We start from the raw sequence: 23,083 nt of genomic DNA on the forward strand, positions 1-23,083 counted from the left end.
TGAAGTTTAAACCGAGCATCAGAATGGGGAAGAAAGGGGATTTAAGTGACTTTGAACGTGGCATGGTTGTTGGTGCCAGGCGGGCTGGTCTGAGTATTTAAAAAAACTGCTGATCTACTGGGATTTTTATGCACAACATTCTCTAGGGTTTACAGAAAATGGTCCGAAAAATAGAAAATATCCAGTAAGCAGCAGTTATGTGGATGACAATGCCTTGTTGATGTCAGAGTTCAAAGGAGAATGGGCAAACTGGTTCGAGATGATAGAAAGGCAACAGTAATTCAAATAACCACTCGTTTCAACCAAGGTATGCAGAATACCATCTCTTCAAACCTTGAAGAAGATGGGCTACAGCAGCAAAAGATCACACCGGTTGCCACACCTGTCAGCTAAGAACAGGAAACTGAGGCTACAGTTTGCACAGGCTCACAAAAATTGTACGATAGCAGATTGGAAAAACTTTGCCTGGCCTGATGAGTCTCGATTTCCGCTGTGACATTCAGATGGTAGGGTCAGAATTTGGTGTAAACAACATGAAAGCATGGATCCATCCTGCCTTGTATCAACGGTTCAGGCTGGTGGTGGTGGCGTAATGGTGTGGGGATATTTTCTGTGCACACTTTGGGCCCCTTACCAATTGAGCATTGTTTAAATGCCACAGCCTACCTGAGTATTGTTGCTGACCATGTCCATCCCTTTATGACTACAGTGTACCCATCTTCTGATCGCTACTTCCATCAGGATAATGCCCCATGTCACAAAGCTCAAATCATCTCAAACTGGTTTCTTGAACATGACAATGAGTTCACTGTACTCCAATTGCCTCCACAGTCACCAGATCTCAATCCAATAGAGCACCTTTGGGATGTGGGGGAACGTGAGATTTGCATCATGGATGTGCAGCCGACAAACCTGCAGCAACTGCGTAATGCTATCATGTCAATATGGACCAAAATATCTGAGGAATGTTTCCAACACCTTGTTGAATCTATGCCACAAAGAATTAAGGCAGTTCTGAAGGCAAAAGGGGGTCTAATCCGATATTAGCATGGTGTACCTAATAAAGTGGCCGGTGAGTGTATATGGGGCACAGAGAAAGTTCATAAAGAGTCACTCACAAATAAGTCTCAATTAAAGTTCATAGTAAATGGTAATCCAAGATGCGCTGTTAGTGGAAAAAGCACTGTATGAAGTCAAGCCCAAAAAAAAGCTCTAATATAGGATGCAGGTAGCAGTGGATATAGGCTTAAAGGGACAGTCAAGTCCAAAAAAAACTTTCATGATTCAAACAGGGCATGTAATTTTAAACAACTTTCCAATTTACTTTTATCACCAATTTTGCTTTATTCTCTTGGTATTCTTAGTTGAAAGCTAAACCTAGGAGTTTCATATGCTAATTTAGGTGACTGACTGCAATCATCCTGATCCGATACGATTGGGATGATTGACACCCCTAGTGTCCGATTGGCTGCAAATGTGCAGGGGTGGCATTGCACAAGCATTTCACTAGAAATGCTTGTGCAATGTTAAATGCCGACAACGTATGCTGTCGGCATTTAGCGATGTCGGGCAACATGATTCGTTAGAGCGAATCATAGCCGCTCGACATTTGATAAATTGACCCCTATGTCTTTTTTTTGGTATCATTTGTTAAACCAGCTCCTTTAACCCTTTCGTGACAGGGTTAAAGTGCCTACATCGGAACACCTGTTCCGATGTAGACAAATTGAAACTACACTGTCGTGCATACGATTGCGAGATTTCAATTATTGGATCGCATCTGGGGGGCGTCCCTACAACCCTAGGAACGCCCTCCAGACCGCGATCAAGTCCTTGAAGCACAGAAGGCTTCAGGACAGCCGTTTGTTATGACGTTCTATTCCGTCATAACGGCTTTAAAGCCCAGTGTAAATATGACGGAATAGAACGGCATAACGGCGTTAAAAGGTTAAATGATAAAATACCTAGGAAGACCCAGGAGTATGCACGTGTCTTGATCACCATATGACAGCAGTGTTTACAAGTGTAAAATGTTTATAAGTGGGTTTATTGGGTGTCATACAATGGTCTCTCTCTTACTCTCTCTTTTTCCCCTCTTTATTTTTCTCTCTCTTTCTATTTTACCCTCTCTCTCTTGTTCTCTTTCTTCTATTTATTTATTTCTCTTTTCTCTCTCTCTTTCTCTCACTCTTTATCTCTCTCTTTATCTCTCTATTTCTCTCATTTTTCCTCTTTCTCTCCCTCTCTCTATCTTTTTCTGTCTCTTTCTTTCTCTCTCTTTCTGTCTCTTTCTTTTCTCTCTCTCTTTGTTTCTCTCTTTTTCCACTTTCTCTCTCTCTCTCTTTTTTCTGCTTTCTCACTCTTTTTCTGTCTCGCTCTCTTTCTCTCTCTTTCTCTATAGCTTTCTTTTTTCTGTCTCTCCCTCTTTCCTCTTTCCCTCTCTCTATCTTTTTCTGTCTCTCTCTTTCTCTCTCTATCTTTTTCTCTCTCTGTTTCTTTCTTTCTCTATTTCTCTCTCTCTATCAATTTCTCTTTCCCCCTCTTTCTCTCTAAAAAAAATGCACAGTACTAAGATATTTATAAAATGTCGGTCATTTTAATGCTATGCATTTAAAGAGTTTGTTTTTGTAAAACAGATGTTCCTGTACTAAAAAAAAACAATTACGATTTTAAGTTTGTGAGAAATGTCACTGTGTACCAATAAGGCTGTGGGAGTACTACCTATAATAGCCACGGACTATTATTGTACAAACATTGTATTACCTACTAGCCACATACTATTATTGTACAAACATTGTATTACCTACTAGCCACATACCTACTAGCCACGAACTAGTATTGTACAAACATTGTATTACCTACTAGCCACAGACTAGTATTGTACAAACATTGTATTACCTACTAGCTGCATACTAGTATTGTACAAACATTGTATTACCTACTAGCCACGGACTATTATTGTACAAGCATTGTATTACCTACTAGCCACAAACTAGTATTGTACAAACATTGTATTACCTACTAGCCACGAACTAGTATTGTACAAACATTGTATTACCTACTAGCCACAGACTAGTATTGTACAAACATTGTATTACCTACTAGCCGCATACTAGTATTGTATAAACATTGTATTACCTACTAGCCGCATACTAGTATTGTACAAACATTGTGTTACCTACTAGCCACGGACTAGTATTGAACAAACATTGTATTACCTACTAACCACGGACTAGTATTGAACAAACATTGTATTACCTACTGGCCACGGACTAGTATTGTACAAACATTGTATTACCTACTAGCCACGGACTAGTATTGTACAAACATTGTATTACCTACTAGCCACAGACTAGTATTGTACAAACATTCACTTTCTGTGTGTTTGTTTTAGTTTATTGCCTTTGTAACATTTGTTAATAGCTATGTATTGGTATTTGTGTGTGAGAACAGGATTAGTTATTAAAATGGATAACATTACTTTTATATAATACTTTAGTAACCCTTTCTGTGCTACATGCAGATAAGGGCTAGTTGTAACCTGTTAACATTGCTATAAGTACAATGCATCATTTAAATGCTAACTCTTTTGTTTCTCAGTATATAGTGGTAAAACCAAACCAAGTGGAGGTGTTAAAGGGCATGTTCATCCCATACTGCTCTGGCTGCCACTCCCCAGAACTCCTTCAGGCAGTGGGCATCATCGGAGCCATAATTATGCCACACAACATATATCTACACTCTTCTCTTGTCAAGGTAATGGGATTAGTGGTTGTATGGAGTGTTTTTGTCAGTCTGCAGGAAGAGTGTTTGTCTTTCCTAATATTATATAACAATAACCATATTTCTATGTAATTGAGCAATATCAATAAAAGACCAGTGGCTTCAGCCCTTGTTTCCATTCAACAGACATTCCATAAACAATGTAAAAATTTAAAAAAAAAAGTCTCACAGACACGCAGAGTTCCTATATGTCATGCAAAATGAATGTGAGAAAATATTCTATTATTGCATAGTCTTTTACTGCCACTCACTCAGATAATAGGACATATTTATGTTTCTATTTCTCAGTCAAGTAAAAAAATATGGAAGCTGGGGCATTGATTGCATTATTTTAAGTTTTTAGAGGAACAAATGATAACACTAAATTAAATTCCCTATAATATATTTACTTATGCATAGGAAACAAAAGCTGCACAAAAGTTACATGTACTTTAGAGTTTATAGGAGCTTGGTGTGAATATGTTTTACAAATTATGATTTTAAGATACAGGCCCTTAACAAGTCTTTATGAAACCCATGACAAGTCAGGTGCAGGCATACACCAGCTAGAACACAGTTAAAGGGACAATTTACTCAAAAATGTTCTCCCCTTTAATTTGATCCCAATGATCCACTTTACCTGCTGGAGTATATAAAATTATTTTCAAGTGTTTCCATTACCCTTACATTGCCATTTGAAATAGTTTATTTAGCCTGTGGCATCCCCACCTATCCTGAAAGTTTTTGGCCTCAAGGCCAAGCTGTGTTAACACAGCCAGTAGAAGAATTTACACTCCCAATGGGTTATAGAAGAGATAATGTAATAAAATTTTAATTTTACATTGTTCTCTCCAAGTATTGGTGATTGGTTTATTAACAGATATAAGAAGCATGTTAATGTACACAATGTGATAAAGTAATGAGATCTGATTATACCTACAAGCTCAACCCATTTTATTAGGTTGTAGCCTCAAAGCACAAAATCAGCTCATTCAAATACACAAATAAACCTTTAAAAGCAAATCTCCACAGTTTTCCCCACAAGAAATCTTTATAGCCATTAAAAATCTCCCTCAAGGTAAAGCGCCTGGCCCTGATAGTTTTACTCCTAAATTCTACCACCTGTTCAAATCTCACCTTCTAACAATGTACAATTCTCTAGATCATGACTGTCACCTAACACAGTCTCTTCTAGAAGCCACGATATCCTTTATCCCTAAACCAGGGAAATCTACGGAACATGTCTCTAACTACCGCCCAATATCCTTGATAAACATTGATATTAAGCTGTATGCAAAACTATTGGCAACAAGAATAATTAAAATTATCCCCACTGTTATTCATATCGATCAGGTAGGCTTTATCCCTGGTAGAGAAGCCAAAGATAATACCATTCATGTACTACAAACTATATTTTCTGCTAATGCCTCCAAAACTCCCCTAATCCTTCTTTCTACGGATGCGGAATGGGTCTTCGACAGGGTGGACTGGGATTTCTCTGGGCCACTTTGTCGAAGTTTGGATCCTCAAACACACTAATCACCCGAGTACAAGCATTATATAATAACCCAAATGCTAGAATTAATGCTAATAACACTCTGTCTCAAAAGATCCCCATCAGAATTGGAACACGTCAGGGATGTCCCCTTTCTCCCTTATTATTTGCACTGATGGTGGAGGTATTTGCAACGAGGGTTAGAAATAATATTCAAATACAGGGCATTACTTTTGGAATGGCCTAACAAAAATGCCTACTTTATGCCTACAATATCATATTTACAATCCGCTCCTCAATTACTTTGTTGCCTGCCCTTCTTACTGAACTTGAAGACTATAAGCAAGTCTCCAATTTCTCTATTAATATGGAGAAATCAATGTTAATGCCTCTAAATATTACAGAAGATGAATCCCGATTTATTACGGCGCATACCACATTTCAGACTACAAATAAAATACGCTATCTAGGAATTGATATTTGCCCTAACCAGTCTGATCTATTTAACCTTAATTTTATCACCCTTCAAAAAGAATCACAATCCTCCCTTGAAATGGGGCATAAACAAGGCCAACTCTCTTGGATGGGGCGTATTAACGCAATAAAATGAATCTTCTTCCTAAATTCTTATATTTATTTCAAGTCCTCCCCTTGGATCTTCCCCCCCTGTTCTTAGCAACACAACAAAAAATGTTCAAAGCTTTTATATGGGTCGAAAATAGAACCAGAGTAACTAAAAATACTTTATACCTTAGCAGAGAACACGGTGGGTTGGGAGTCCCAAATCTCAGTGACTATTTTAAAGCAGCTCCTATAGCAAGAATAATAGCATGAAAGCACTCTCAACCCAATAATCCTTGGTTACGACTCGAATCCTTTCTAACTGGAGGACATAATCTTGGAGATTTATGCTGGCTCCCATCCAAAGACAGACCCCCAAAAGCTAATACAAACTATTATGTTGCAGCTACGCTGCGGGTATGGGATAAAACCCTGGCCTGCGATAAACTGATCTCGAGCCAGCCATCTCCCCTCACTCCTCTTTTTAATAACTCTCTACTACTACAACCACACGCTATACATACTCCGTTTGTTGCAGGTTTGCCCACTAACATCCCAGTACATTTGGTGCTAAACAAAGGTCTCATCCGCACCCAAGTGGAACTTTCCCAACTGCTAGGTCCTCCATTTCATCTCTGGTTTCCCTATCTACAAGTGAGACACGCTATATTTAACAGCCCCTTTAAGCCGGACCTTATCAGACCTCTTACCCCCCTTGAAGTTTTATGTATAACTCCCTCAATAACCAAATCTCATATTTCTATAATCTATAAAATACTAGGAGGCTCATTCCCCACCAATAAACCTTCCTACATAATAAAATGGGGAAAAGAATTAGATATTACTCTAACAGACACACAATGGAGTCACATTTTTGCAGAGACCAAAAAATAATTTGTCATTAACATTAGCAGAGATGAATTACAAATTGCTATCTAGGTGGTATTTAACCCCACACCTTCTTCATAGTATCTTCCCAAACTCTTCCTGACTATGTTGGAGACACTGCGGAGGCATAGGCACCCTATCTTACATCTGGTAGACCTGCCCTCTCCTCTCCTACTAACCTACTGGAAAGAAATAATCAATTGCATCAACATAACACTAGGTATATCGCTTGAACTTTTTTCCACTATAGTTCTATTAAATAACACTCCCCCTATCTCCTGCATATATCGGAAAAAACTATTCCAATGTATGCTTAATTGTGCTAAACGCTTAATACCTAGGTTTTGGAAGAAAAGCCAAATCCCCAATTTCCCTATGTGGGTAAGAGGAGTAGATCATGTTTTATCCTTGGAAAAAATACACTACACCTTCATAGGTAAACAAGACTTTATTGCAGACATCTTATTTATCTTGGAACAGAGGACGTCATAACTCAAAATCAACCTTTAATAAATTATATGATATGTTAAATATTAAAAATGTTCTGTTTAGTTGGAGAGGATTAAACCTAGGATTGTTTGTTCCTTGATTAAACACGATAACTATTGTGATGACTAATTATATGTAAACTGTTGAGAGGATGAATACTATTTTTCCTCCCGATTAGATTACTTCTGGAGCACAGTGAAAAACTAAAAATCCATTCCATGGACGCTAGGATCTCTATAGTAAACTTCCTCCGCTATATGTTGATGTATTCCTGTACAATCAACTTGTATGAGTTGCCTTTGTTGTCCTTTGAAAGTACATGTACTAATGTAATTTCTGTACACCTGTTTGAAAACACAATAAAACATTTAATTGAAAAAAGAAAAAAAAAAATCTCATATATTTTATACTCCTCAGTTGGTAAAAAAAAGTAATTGGAAACACTTTAAGGAAAAAACAATTGTATAGTTTACTTTCCCTTTAAGGTAAAAATGTCACAACTTTTATGCATCTTCTGTATTCAAAGACAGTTAACTGTAACTTATGACCATTTACTCTGTGATCTGGTTTGAAAATAATTTTGAATAAACATTCAACAGGTTGTAATCTTGACTTTAACAATATTTTTTTATCCCAGTCTAGAGCTGTGGACCGCTCAGATAAGAGGGAAGTGAAAGAAGCCAACATGTATTTCATGATTGAGTCAACCATTGCACTCTTTGTATCCTTTCTCATTAACCTCTTTGTTATGGCTGTGTTTGCAGAGGCTTTTTATAACAAGACTAACCAGGATGCCGTAAGTACTAAGGATATAGTTTTATATAGTTTATAAACAAGACAACAGAGCTGCAGATTGTTTACTGGACTGTCTCTGATTGACAGCTGTGTCTTTCTGTCTGTCTGTCTCTCCTTCCACTATTCAGCTTTCTCAGAGAAATCTGAAACCCTCCAAATTACCCAGAAATCTCCAAAACCCACGCGACTACCCAGACTCATCCATGTACCAATCAGTCTTTGAGCCAGAAATGTTGAATTATACCAGACCACACAGTCTCTGCCCCTTATATATATGTATGTGTGGTGTGTATATATATATATATATATATATATATATATATATATATATCCTATATAATAAAACGCCAAGTGTGTTTGTCTGAAGCTGTCATGCGCAGTAGAGACAGCACGAGGACAAACACACCTGGCTTTTGAGTCCCTAGCTGATCTGCGGCAGAGGGGAGAGAGATAGAGAGGGAAGAGAGATACAGAGGGGGGAGAGATAGAGAGGGGAGAGGGGGAGAGATGGAGAGGGGAGAGGGGGAGAGATAGAGAGGGGAGAGGGGGAGAGAGAGAGGAGGAGAGAGAGAGAGATGGGGGAGAGAGAGAGGGGGGGGAGAGAGAGGGGGGGAGAGAGAGCAAAAGAGAGAGGGGGGGAGAGAGAGGGGGGAGAGAGAGAGAGCAAAAGAGAGGGGGGAAAGAGAGCTCAAAAGAGAGGGGGGATAGAGAGAGCTTAAAAGAGAGGGGAGAGAGAGAGCAAAAGAGAGGGGAGAGAGAGAGCGCAAAAGAGAGGGGGGAGAGAGAGAGTGCAAAAGAGAGGGGGAGAGAGAGAGCGCAAAAGAGAGGGGGAGAGAGAGAGTGCAAAAGAGAGGGGGGAGAGAGAAAGCTCAAAATAGAGGGGGGAGAGAGAGAGCAAAAGAGAGGGGGAGGGAGAGAGCGCAAGGGGTAGGACCGCTGTACTGCAAAAGATGGCCCGTGTAAACGGGCTTTAGGACTAGTGTATATATATGTATATATATATATATATATATATATATGAAGAAATGTGGCAGATTCTTAAAAGAGCATGAAAGTCAACATTTTATTTTTATGATTCAAATAGAGCATGCAGCTTAAAATAAGAAAACTTTCTAGTTTACTTCTTTTATCAAATTGATGTCATTCCTTTGGTATCCTTTGTTGAAGAGAATACTACAGTAACAATAGAAGTAAAATGGAAGGTTTTTTTTTTTTTTTAAGTTGAATGTTCTATTTAAATGAAAGATTAATTTTGACTTATGTCTCTTTAAAGTGATGGTAAATTCTAGTGTTTGTGAAACACTAGGATTTACCAGTGGGACAAATAAAAGGGACTTTCAGTCATGAAGTATAAAATACTTCATGCTGAAAGTTACTTTATTTGTCTAAAGCATTTGCCATGCTGAGTACCTCATTTAGTCCACGGCAGAACGCTATTTTGCTGTGAGGTGACATTTTCACCTCTTAGCCAATAGCGTGCTAGCTATCCGTCTTGGCACCAGCTGGCCTGCACAGCTATTGGCTAAGTGGTGGAAACGTCACCTCACAGCAAAATAGCGTTCTGCCTTGGGCTGCCTGAGGAGCTCAGTTCAGCGAACGCTTCAGACAAATAAAGCAACTTTCAGCACAAAGTATTTTATACTTCATGACTGAAAGTCCCCTTTATTTGTTCCACTGGTAAAGTGTAGCGTTTCACAAACACTAGGATGTACCATCATTTTAAAGGGACATGAAACCCACATTTTTTCTTTTGTAATTCAGAAAGAGCATGCAATTATAAACAACTTTCTAATATACTTCTATTATCTAATTTGCTTAATTATCTTGATATTCTTTGCTGAAAAGCATATCTAGATAGGCTCAGTAGCTGCTGATTGGTGGCTGCACAAAGATGCCTAGTGTGATTGGCTCACCCATGTGCATTGCTATTTCTTCAACAAAGAATATCTAAAAAATGAAGCAAATTATATAATAGAAGTAAATTAGCAAGTTGTTTAAAATTGTATTCTCTATCTGAATCATGAAATAAAAATGTTGGGTTTAGTGGCCCTTTAAGTCTGAGCTTTGGGCTACAATTCTGTGAAGAGATTTACATTTACATTACATTTTAAAAATGTAGCAATATAAACATGTGTAATGCAGCCAGATCAACCAGACACATATCCTTATCTACACATAGCATAACATGTCTCTTTAGAAAGGTCATTGATATCCTGCTGTAGAAGTGCATAGTAAGATTTGTGATATTATGTGATGTGATGGCTTCCCAGATAAATATGTTCATGTAATCATAAAGACAATAATTTAATGCAATCAGTCAGATTTCCCTTTCAATGTGAGGTTCTCAAATTTAGATCCATTCCATATTGCTTGAAATCCCTGCAGTAAACAATTTACCTTTCAAACACATTTTGCCAACAACTCCCCACACGTTGCAAGAGAACCATATACAAATATATACAACTTTGCTATTCCATTCCATAAGAAATCGTTTATGCATTTTAATTTCTATACCTTGCACTTCTAGAAACACATTTTTGCCTGTAGAGTTTCTTTTTCAATGTGTTTTTTTTCCTATAGTTTTTGTGTGTGCTCATTTTACATTTGCACTGAACTGTTTGCCTGAAAAAACATATGGGGGCCTATCTATCAAGCTGCGAAAGGAGCTTGTGGGCCCGTGTTTCTGGCGAGTCTTCAGACTCACCAGAAACAGCAGTTATGAAGCAGCGGTCACAAAGACCGCTACTCCATAACCCTGTCTGCCTGCTCTGAGCAGGCGGACAGGAATCGCTGGAATTCAACCAGATTCTGCCCGTCTGGAGGACCACTTCGTCCGGCTTGGATGAAGACTTCTCCCGGCTTCGTTGAGGACTTCGGCCCAGCTTGGATGAAGATGTCTCCGGTAAGTCGATCTTCAGGGGGTTATTGTTAGGTTTTTTAAGGGTGTATTGGGTGGGTTTTATTTTTAGGTTAGGGACTTTGGGCGGCAAAAGAGCTAACTGCCCTTTTAGGGGCAATGCCCATCCAAATGCCCTTTTCATGGCAATGGGGAGCTTAGGTTTTTTTTGATAGTATTTTATTTGGGGGGTTGGTTGTGTGGGTGGTGGGTTTTACTGTCGGGGGGGTTGTTTGTATTTTTTCTTACAGGTAAAAGAGCTGATTACTTTGGGGCAATGCCCCGCAAAAGGCCCTTTTAAGGGCTATTGGTAGTTTAGTTTAGGCTAGGGTTTTTTTTTATTTTGGGGGGGCTTTTTTATTTTGATAGGGCTATTAGATTAGGTGTAATTAGTTTAAATATCTGTAATTTGTTTATTTTTTTCTGTAATTTAGTGGGGTTTTTTGTACTTTAGTTAATTTAATTTAATTTAGGTAATTGTATTTAATTTAGTTAATTTATTTAATTATATTGTAGTGTTAGGTGTTAGTGTAACTTAGGTTAGGTTTTATTTTACAGGTAAATGTGTCTTTATTTTAACTAGGTAGTTATTAAATAGTTAATAACTATTTAATAACTATTCTACCTAGTTAAAATAAATACATACTTGCCTGTAAAATAAAAATAAACCCTAAGATAGCTACAATGTAACTATTAGTTAGATTGCAGCTAGCTTAGCAGTTATTTTATAGGTAAGTATTTAGTTTTAATTAGGAATAATTTAGTTAATGATAGGAATATTTATTTAGATTTATTTAAATTATATTTAAGTTAGTGGGTGTTAGGTTTAGGGGTTAATAACTTTAATATAGTGGCGGCGGCGACGTTGGGAGCGGCAGATTAGGGGTTAATAAATGTAGATAGGCGGCGGCAAAGTTAGGGCCGGCAGATTAGGGGTTAATAACATTTAACTAATGTTTGCGGGGCGGAAGTGTGGCGCTTTAGGGGTTAATATGTTTATTATAGTGGCGGCGACGTTGGAGGCGACATATTAGGGGTTAAAAAGTTTAGTTAGGCAGCGGCGACATTGGGGGTGGCAGATTAGGGGTTAATAAATATAATGTAGGTGGCAGCAGTGTTGGGGCAGCAGACCAGATTAGGGGTTCATAACGATAATGTAGGTGGCGGCGGTGTCCGGAGAGGCAGATTAGGGGTTAAAAATGTTATTTTAGTGTTTGCGATGCGGGGGGGCCTCCGTTTAGGGGTTAACAGGTAGTTTATGGGTGTTAGTGTACTTTTTAGTACTTTAATTATGAGTTTTATGTTACGGCGTTGTACCATAAAACCCATAACTACTGACTTTTAAATGCGTTAGGGATCTTGGAGGTAGTGGTTGTACCGCTCACTTTTTGGCCTCCCAGGACAGACTCGTAATACCGGCGCTATGGAAGTCCCATAGAAAAAAGACTTTACGAAGTTTACGTAAGTCGTTTTGCGGTAAGGCCAAAGAAGTGTGCAGTACACCTAAACCTGAAGACTCGTAATAGCAGCTGGCATAAAGAAGCAGCGTTAGGACCTCTTAACGCTGCTTTTTTACCCTAACGCACAACTCGTAATCTAGCCGATAGTTATTTCACCTGCTCTCATCCAAGGTAATCCTGAAAACCTGACCTGTTTGGGAGGCCTGAGGACAGGTTTGAAAGTTTGACAGAAAACAAATTGGGTTTCATATCCTTTAAATGAGCATCTGAGTCCCAGTTCATAGATGAAAGCAGCCAGGCACCCATTAGTTTCACCTTAAATTTAAACAGCTTTAACTTGACCTTTTTTCATGCAAGAAAAAATGTCATTTGTTTAACTGCTGCTATTTTATGTGCAAGACATTGAGTCATATGTTTTTAATCACTTTCTAATGCACATTTATTACTAGAATGGCTTTGTAATTGATAACATTAAAAAACAGACAATCTTTTTGCTGTGTATGATTTCAAACAGATAGCAATAAAGCTGATAGATTTTAAAAACAATAGCACAAATAACATACGGCTAGATTACGAGTTTTGCGTTATGAGCTGTGCGTTGCTAACTTGCACGTTATTGTCACTGCTCACTTTCCTACAGCGCTGGTATTACAGGTTTTTACAAACCCGGCGTTAAAAGGCAAGAAGTGAGCGTAGAGCAAAATAGTGCTCCATACCGCACTCCAATACCAGCGCTGCTTAAGTCAGCGGTGAGCTGGTTGTACGTGCTCGTGCCCGATTTCTCCATAGACATCAATAGGGAGAGCCGGCTGAAAAAAAGCAGTGTAGAGCTGAGTAACGCAGCCCCATCGATTCCTATGGGGAAATACATTTTATGTTTACACCTAACACCCTAACATGAACCCTGAGTCTAAACACCCCTAATCTTACACTTATTAACCCCTAATCTGCCGCCCCGACATCGCCAACACCTACATTATACTTATTAACCCCTAATCTTCCGCTCCGGACATCGCCCCCACCTACATTATACTTATTAACCCCTAATCTGCCGCTCCGGACATCGCCGCCACTATAATAAACATATTAACCCCTAAACCGCTGCACTCCCGCATCGCAAACACTAGTTAAATATTATTAACCCCTAATCTGCCGCCCCTAACATCGCCGCCACCTACCTACATTTATAACCCCATAATCTGCCGCCCCCAGCGTCGCTGCCACTATACTAAAGTTATTAACCCCTAACCATAAGAGGCCTACTTATCAAGCCGTCAACTTTGCTGCATTCGACGGCACCAATTCGCTCGCCTGACATCGCCTAACATCGCTGCTGCGGACCTGAATACGCTCTCCTTATTTAACAAAAAAGCTGTCAAAAAGCTGCACACCAAGTATGGGGCGATGAGCAGCGGACTGTTAACTAAACAGTCATCGATCTCACTGCTATTCCGCTTTTTCACAGCTTTATTTGTATACTGTCACTAAGCACCGCCACTATACTAAACTGTTTAACCCCTATCCCGCCGCTCCCCGACCCCGCCGCAACTAAATAAAGTTATTAACCCCTATCCCGCTGCTCCCGGAGCCCACCACCACTCTAATAAAGTTATTAACCCCTATCCTGCCGCTCCCGGAGCCCGCCGCCACCTACATTATGTTCTTAACCCCTAATCTGCTGCCCCCTACATTATGTTATTAACCCCTATCCCGCCGCTCCTCGGCCCCACCACAACTGAATAAAGTTATTAACCCCTAAACCACCAGCCCCCCACATCGCCATAAACTAAATTAACCTATTAACCCCTAAACCTAACAACCCGCTAACTGTACATTAAATATTAACTCATCCCTATCTTATAATACATTTAAACTTACCTTTAGACTTAAATTAAACTATATTAAACTATTAATTAACCTACCCTAACTATTATACTATAATTACATTAAACTATATTAAACTACTAATTAATCTACCCTAACTATTATACTAAAATTACATTAAACTACAAATTAAATTAACTACATTATATATTTTAACACCTAACCCTACTCAAATAATTTAAATCTACACTAAAAAATTACTAAATTACAAAAATTTAACAACTAAGTTACAAAAAATAACAAACACTAAGTTACACAAAAAATAGCCTTAAAAGGGCCTTTTGCGGGGCAGTGCCCCAAAGAAATCAGCTCTTTTACCTGTATTAAAAAATACAAACAACCACCCCAACAGTAAAACCCACCACCCACACAACCAACCCCCCAAATAAAACCCTAACTAAAAAAAAACTAAGCTCCCCATTGCCCTGAAAAGGGCATTTGTATGGGCATTGCCCTTAAAAGGGCATTTAGCTCTATTGCAGCCGAAACCCTAATCTAAAACTAAAACCCACCCAATAAACCCTTAAAAAGCCTAACACTAACCCCTGAAGATTCACTTACAGTTTTGAAGATCCGACATCCATCCTCCAAGAAGCCGGCAGAAGTCTTCATCCAAGCGGCCGAAGTCTTCCTCCAAGCCTGCAGAAGTCTTCACCCAGACGGCATCTTCTATCTTCATCCATCCGGCGTGGAGTGGCTCCATCTTCAAGACATCCGACACGAACATCCTCTTCGTTCAACGTCTTCTTCCTGAATGAAGGTTCCTTTAAATGACGTCATCCAAAATGGTGTCCCTTAGATTCCGATTGGCTGATAGAATTCTATCAGCCAATCGGAATTAAGGTTGAAAAAATCCTATTGGCTGTTGCAATCAGCCAATAGGATTGAGCTTTCATCCTATTGGCTGATCCTATTGGCTGATTATTAATTAATTTAGGTCTCAACAGATTTTATTTGCACCAGGACCCTTTCTTTTTGCTGTTTTAGTCATTTTAGCTCTATGGTATTGTAACTATCAACATAAATGTCAGCTCCTAGTACCACGGGATAACCATCAATGGGGGGCACAATTTACAGTTAGTAACCACCGGACAGCTCTTTGTCTTAATTAGCATTTGTCTTATCAGCTTTTAACGATTACAATAAGTTAGGGGGATACCTGAGTTTTTCATTTGCGATAACAGTTTTTTTTTTGTTTGTTTTTTCTCCAAAGTTATAGCTTATGGGCTTACATTTTTGGGCTGGCAGCCCATAATCTGTTATTAGGGCTACAAGTTTCTCTGTATTTTGCTTATTATACTTAAAACACCACCTCCTCCCCCCCCTCACATAATATACCTCCTAAACTAGGAGGGTTAACCACGCAGTTTATCTCGACTTTAACGCACCCTAACCACTTTCTTCAAGAGTACATCTTGCAGTGTAACATAATGTTGACCATATTTCCCCTTCTTAGCTTAGCTAGATTGTCTAGCATTTTTTTTTCTATTACAAGTTCAGTTTTTGAATCTAACACAACACACCTACATATTTCACCATATTACTAATGCATAAGAAAGTATTCCTCCCCTATAATGCTTAAAACTTGTCAGGTGGCACAGGTGGCCCCGTGTGTTATTAGAGGAAACTACATTTGTTACAAAAAGAGGTTTTAACTTTATTTTGTACTAAAACATATCTGCTGTTCTAAATTTCTTATTGTTCAGTTAACTTCACAATGTAACAATCAGCAAAATGTCACTCCTAATATTTGTTGTACATGAGCATATTATTGTACTTGTTGAAAACCTCAATAAAAATGTATTTAAAAAAAAAATACAAACTTGCCTGTAAAATAAAAATAAAACCTAAGCTAGATACAATGTAATGCCGCCCCGACATCGCCAACACCTACATTATACTTATTAACCCCTAATCTTCCGCTCCGGACATCGCCGCCACCAACATTATACTTATTAACCCCTAATCTGCCGCTCCGGACATCGCCGCCACTGTAATAAACATATTAACCCCTAAACCGCCGCACTCCCGCATCGCAAACACTAGTTAAATATTATTAACCCCTAATCTGCCGCCCCTAACATCGCCGCCACCTACCTACATTTATTAACCCCTAATCTGCCGCCCCCAGCGTCGCTGCCACTATACTAAAGTTATTAACCCCTAACCCTAAGAGGCCTACTTATCAAGCCGTCAACTTTGCTGCATTCGACGGCACCAATTTGTTCGCCTGACATCGCCTAACATCGCTGCTGCGGACCTAAATACGCTCTCCTTATTTAACAAAAAAGCTGTCAAAAAGCCGCACACCAAGTATGGGGCGATGAGCAGCGGACTGTTAACTAAACAGTCATCGATCTCACTGCTATTCGGCTTTTTCACAGCTTTATTTGTATACTGTCACTAAGCACCGCCACTATACTAAACTGTTTAACCCCTATCCCGCCGCTCCCCGACCCCGCCGCAACTAAATAAAGTTATTAACCCCTATCCCGCTGCTCCCGGAGCCCACGGCCACTCTAATAAAGTTATTAACCCCTATCCTGCCGCTCCCGGAGCCCGCCGCCACCTACATTATGTTCTTAACCCCTAATGTGCCGCCCCCTACACTGCCGTCCCGCCACTCCTCGGCCCCACCACAACTGAATAAAGTTATTAACCCCTAAACCACCAGCCCCCCACATCGCCATAAACTAAATTAACCTATTAACCCCTAAACCTAACAACCCGCTAACTGTACATTAAATATTAACTCATCCCTATCTTATAATACATTTAAACTTATCTTTAGACTTAAATTAAACTATATTAAACTATTAATTAACCTACCCTAACTATTATACTACAATTACATTAAACTATATTAAACTACTAATTAATCTACCCTTACTATTATACTAAATTATATTAAACTATATTAAACTAATAATTAATCTACCCTAACTAATATACTAACATTACATTAAACTACAAATTAAATTAACTACATTATATATTTTAACACCTAACCCTACTCAAATAATTTAAATCTACACTAAAAAATTACTAAATTACAAAAATTTAACAACTAAGTTACAAAAAATAACAAACACTAAGTTACACAAAAAATAGCCTTAAAAGGGCCTTTTGCGGGGCAGTGCCCCAAAGAAATCAGCTCTTTTACCTGTATTAAAAAATACAAACAACCACCCCAACAGTAAAACCCACCACCCACACAACCAACCCCCCAAATAAAACCCTAACTAAAAAGAAAAACTTAGCTCCCCATTGCCCTGAAAAGGGCATTTCTATGGGCATTGCCCTTAAAAGGGCATTTAGCTCTATTGCAGCCGAAACCCTAATCTAAAACTAAAACCCACCCAATAAACCCTTAAAAATTCTAACACTAACCCCTGAAGATTCACTTACAGTTTTGAAGATCCGACATCCATCCTACAAGAAGCCGGCAGAAGTCTTCATTCAAGCGGCCGAAGTCTTCCTCTAAGCCTGCAGAAGTCTTCACCCAGACGGCATCTTCTATCTTCATCCATCCGGCGCGGAGTGGCTCCATCTTCAAGACATCCGACGCGAACATCCTCTTCGTTCAACGTCTTCTTCCTGAATGAAGGTTCCTTTAAATGACGTCATCCAAAATGGTGTCCCTTAGATTCTGATTGGCTGATAGAATTCTATCAGCCAATCGGAATTAAGGTTGAAAAAATCCTATTGGCTGTTGCAATCAGCCAATAGGATTGAGCTTTTATCCTATTGGCTGATCCTATTGGCTGATTATTAATTAATTTAGGTCTCAACAGATTTTATTTGCACCAGGACCCTTTCTTTTTGCTGTTTTAGTCATTTTAGCTCTATGGTATTGTAACTATCAACATAAATGTCAGCTCCTAGTACCACGGGATAACCATCAATGGGGGGCACAATTTACAGTTAGTAACCACCGGACAGCTCTTTGTCTTAATTAGCATTTGTCTTATCAGCTTTTAATGATTAAAATAAGTTAGGGGGATACCTGAGTTTTTCATTTGCGATAACAGTTTTTTTTTTTTTTTGTTTTTCTCCAAAGTTATAGCTTATGGGCTTACATTTTTGGGCTGGCAGCCCATAATCTGTTATTAGGGCTACAAGTTTCTCTGATGTATTTTGCTTATTATACTTAAAACACCACCTCCTCCCCCCCTCACATAATATACCTCCTAAACTAGGAGGGTTAACCACGCAGTTTATCTCGACTATAACGCACCCTAACCACTTTCTTCATGAGTACATCTTGCAGTGTAACATAATGTTGACCATATTTCCCCTTCTTAGCTTAGCTAGATTGTCTAGCTTTTTTTTTTTCTATTACAAGTTCAGTTTTTGAATCTAACACAACACACCTACATATTTCACCATATTACTAATGCATAAGAAAGTATTCCTCCCCTATAATGCTTAAAACTTGTCAGGTGGCACAGGTGGCCCCGTGTGTTATTAGAGGAAACTACATTTGTTACAAAAAGAGGTTTTAACTTTATTTTGTACTATAACATATCTGCTGTTCTAAATTTCTTATTGTTCAGTTAACTTCACAATGTAACAATCAGCAAAATGTCACTCCTAATATTTGTTGTACATGAGCATATTATTGTACCTGTTGAAAACCTCAATAAAAATGTATTTAAAAAAAAATAATACAAACTTGCCTGTAAAATAAAAATAAAACCTAAGCTAGATACAATGTAACTATTAGTTATTTTGTAGCTAGCTTAGGGTTTATTTTACAGGTAAGTATTTAGTTTTAAATAGGAATTATTTAGTTATTAATTGTAGGTTTTCTTTAGATTTCTTTTAATTATATTTAAGTTAGGGGGTGTTAGGGTTAGACTTAGGTTTAGGGGTTAATAAATTTAGTATAGTGGCGGCGACGTTGGGAGCGGCAGATTAGGGGTTAATAAATGAAGGTAGGTGGCGGCGATGTTAGGGGCAGGAGATTAGGGGTTAATAATATTTAACTAGTGTTTGCGATGCGGGAGTGCGGCGGTTTAAGGGTTAATATGTTTATTATAGTGGCGGCGATGTCGGGAGCGGCAGATTAGGGGTTAATAATTTTATTTGAGTGTTTGTGATGCGGGAGGGCCTCGGTTTAGGGGTTAATAGGTAGTTTATGGGTTTTAGTGTACTTTTTAGCACTTTAGTTATGAGTTTTATGCTACAGCGTTGTAGTGTAAAACTCATAACTACTGACTTTAGAATGCGTTACGAATCTTGACGGTATAGGCTGTACCGCTCACTTTTTGGTCTCCCTGGACAAGCTTGTAATACCAGCGCAATGTAAGTACCATTGAAAATAGACTATACGCAAATTGCGTAAGTTGATTTGCGGTAAGGCCAAAAAAGTGTGCGGTGCCCTTAAATCTGCAAGACTCGTAATAGCAGCGGTAGTAAAAAAGCAGCGTTATGAGCCTTAACGTTGCTTTTTTACTCATAACGCAAGACTCATAATCTAGCCGATAGTATTGTCATACAATATAATGATGCATATGTCAGGCATATCTCTCTTTATGGCTGTCTCACTTTTATTTTAATTGTGTTTTTATTTCAGTATGATGTTTGCCAGAACAGCAGCAGCCCTCACGCTGGAGTATTTCCTCCTAACAACGAATCCTTAGATGTTGATATCTACTCAGGGGTGTGTAAACCAATAAAATAAATAGAGTTACCTTTTTTATTGCATTAAACCAGTCACATTATAGAAGTTATAAGTGATTTATGACAACTTTTAAACGAGTGTACAGCTTTGTAGGTTTATATAATAATAATAATAATAATAATAATAATAATAATAATATTATAAGAAGAAGAAGAATACATTTTGGTCAGAAGTTTTCTTGCCCTTAAATTGGTGGTAAACTTTAAATAATCAAATGCCATAAATGTAATTTTTGCCATTAAAAAAGTAAATGTGTACATTTTTTTGGTTTTTAATCGATCTGTGAAAGGGTTAAATTAGTGCATATAATAATGTTTCTATTACAAAGTTATGCCAGCCCACACGGATGAATTTTTTTTTTTTATGTCAATTCCAGTGAACATCCAATCAACATGTGTGTCATTTGACAATCTTGAAGTCCAACCCCTTTAAAGTTCATAGACAGTCCAACCAAAAGAGGAAATGAAGGGGGGCAGAGGAACAGAAAATACCAATTAGGATTTTAAATCTTTTTTTTTATTATATATATATATATATATATATATATATATTAAAAAAAAAACAAAAGGCTTGCATCAGCACTGTTTTCTTTAAAAGGTTTCCATTCTTTATTTAAGCAACAAACAAATTAAAACAGCAACGTTTCGAGTTGTATAGACCCTTAGTAATGCTATGGTTCATGGGAAATCACCACCTTTTATATCACCTGTATGCTAATTAGCTTCAATTCACCAAATTGGTTCTCATATCTATGGGGAGACTAATACCCCCTACTGGTTAGGTTTCAAGAAAATAGTTTTTTTATGTATTTACAGAAAATCTTTCTTCTCTATTTTCAATTTCTATATTATGTATAACCTTGTAATATCTTATTACAGGAGGGATAACCCTAAGATTATAGAAGTATAAGAAATATAAGAAATATATAAACATACCTTTAAAATATTATAAAAACAAGTGAAGATCATAAAGGATAGTATATGTGCTCATAAATCATCAATTAGATGTAAAGACATGACACTGCCAGTGTCATCCCATTTCCTTTCTGCTGGACATTCTGTCAGCCAGCTGAGATTCCAGATAATCGACCATATACCCAAACAAAGGAGAGGTGGTAACAGAGAGTTACTTTTAAAAAAAAAAAGGGAGGTATGGTGGATTCAACACTTAAAAACACTCTATCCGAATGGTTTAAACAAAGATTATGATCTTCACTTGTTTTTATAATATTTTAAAGGTATGTTTATATATTTCTTATATTTCTTATACTTCTATAATCTTAGGGTTATCCCTCCTGTAATAAGATATTACAAAGTTATACATAATATAGAAATTGAAAATAGAGAAGAAAGATTTTCTGTAAATACATAAAAAAACTATTTTCTTGAAACCTGACCAGTAGGGGGTATTAGTCTCCCCATAGATATGAGAACCAATTTGGTGAATTGAAGCTAATTAGCATACAGGTGATATAAAAGTTGGTGATTTCCCATGATCCATAACATGACTAAGGGTCTATACGACTCGAAACGTTGCTGTTTTAATTTGTTTGTTGCTTAAATAAAGAATGGAAACCTTTTAAAGAAAACAGTACTGACGCAAGCCTTTTGTTTTTTTGTATCTACATAAGTGAGGTTGGCAGGCCTCATTAGCGTACGTGCACTACTATGTTGGGAAAATACAACAAAAAAGGTGCTGAACTTACCTTTTGGATTTTTTATATATATATATATATATATATATATATATATATATATATATATATATACTGTATATACACTTTAAAAAAATAATTATGTGTTTTTACTTGCAAACTAATATATTTTTTATTGCAACATTCTTATAGTCTGAAATTTACAATCACTTTAATAAACATGTTTTGCAGTTGGTTAACAGCAATGCAGATAAATAAACACTAAATAATAGACTTGTGCATTCGGATCCTACGTTAGCAACCGAATGCGTAAGTAAGCACTATTCATCTCTTTTCGGACCCGGAATGATTCTTCCGGCCCTATTTGACTGTGTCTACAAGCACATTAGGGATGGGAAATGTTTTGCAACATTTGAAAATTGAAACAAATTTTAACACGTTCGTTCGTTTTGAATTTCAAATGTTTACACAACATTCATTTTATGTAATAGTATTTCTCCAACATAGGTGTGTCCGGTCCACGGCGTCATCCTTACTTGTGGGATATTCTCTTCCCCAACAGGAAATGGCAAAGAGCCCAGCAAAGCTGGTCACATGATCCCTCCTAGGCTCCGCCTACCCCAGTCATTCTCTTTGCCGTTGTACAGGCAACATCTCCACGGAGATGGCTTAGAGTTTTTTAGTGTTTAACTGTAGTTTTTATTATTCAATCAAGAGTTTGTTATTTTGAAATAGTGCTGGTATGTACTATTTACTCAGAAACAGAAAGGAGATGAAGATTTCTGTTTGTATGAGGAAAATGATTTTAGCAACCGTCACTAAAATCCATGGCTGTTCCACACAGGACTGTTGAGAGCAATTAACTTCAGTTGGGGGAACAGTGTGCAGTCTCTTGCTGCTTGAGGTATGACACATTCTAACAAGACGATGTAATGCTGGAAGCTGTCATTTTCCCTATGGGATCCGGTAAGCCATGTTTATTACGATCGTAAATAAGGGCTTCACAAGGGCTTATTAAGACTGTAGACTTTTTCTGGGCTAAATCGATTCATTATTAACACATATTTAGCCTTGAGGAATCATTTTATCTGGGTATTTTGATATAATAATATCGGCAGGCACTGTATTAGACACCTTATTCTTTAGGGGCTTTCCCAAAGCATAAGCAGAGCCTCATTTTCGCGCCGGTGTGGCGCACTTGTTTTTGAGAGGCATGGCATGCAGTCGCATGTGAGAGGAGCTCTGATACTTAGAAAAGACTTTCTGAAGGCGTCATTTGGTATCGTATTCCCCTTTGGGCTTGGTTGGGTCTCAGCAAAGCAGATACCAGGGACTGTAAAGGGGTTAAAGTTTAAAACGGCTCCGGTTCCGTTATTTTAAGGGTTAAAGCTTCCAAATTTGGTGTGCAATACTTTTAAGGCTTTAAGACACTGTGGTGAAAATTTGGTGAATTTTGAACAATTCCTTCATGTTATTTCGCAATTGCAGTAATAAAGTGTGTTCAGTTTAAAAT

At 38.0% G+C, this 23,083-nt stretch overlaps 1 protein-coding gene across 1 annotated transcript in view; it reads left to right on the forward strand.

Annotated features, from left to right (window-relative positions):
• SLC11A1 (solute carrier family 11 member 1) overlaps positions 1–23,083 on the forward strand; it is a 134,985-nt gene that overhangs the window by 72,939 nt on the left and 38,963 nt on the right. Inside the window, exons 8-10 of the mRNA XM_053698131.1 lie at positions 3,601–3,756; positions 7,833–7,991; positions 19,809–19,895. Coding sequence (XP_053554106.1) covers positions 3,601–3,756; positions 7,833–7,991; positions 19,809–19,895 — 402 coding nt within the window. The remainder of the gene's footprint in view (positions 1–3,600; positions 3,757–7,832; positions 7,992–19,808; positions 19,896–23,083) is intronic.

The sequence above is a fragment of the Bombina bombina genome, chromosome 1 (genome assembly GCF_027579735.1).
Source record: "Bombina bombina isolate aBomBom1 chromosome 1, aBomBom1.pri, whole genome shotgun sequence".
Taxonomy (NCBI): Eukaryota; Metazoa; Chordata; class Amphibia; order Anura; family Bombinatoridae; genus Bombina; species Bombina bombina.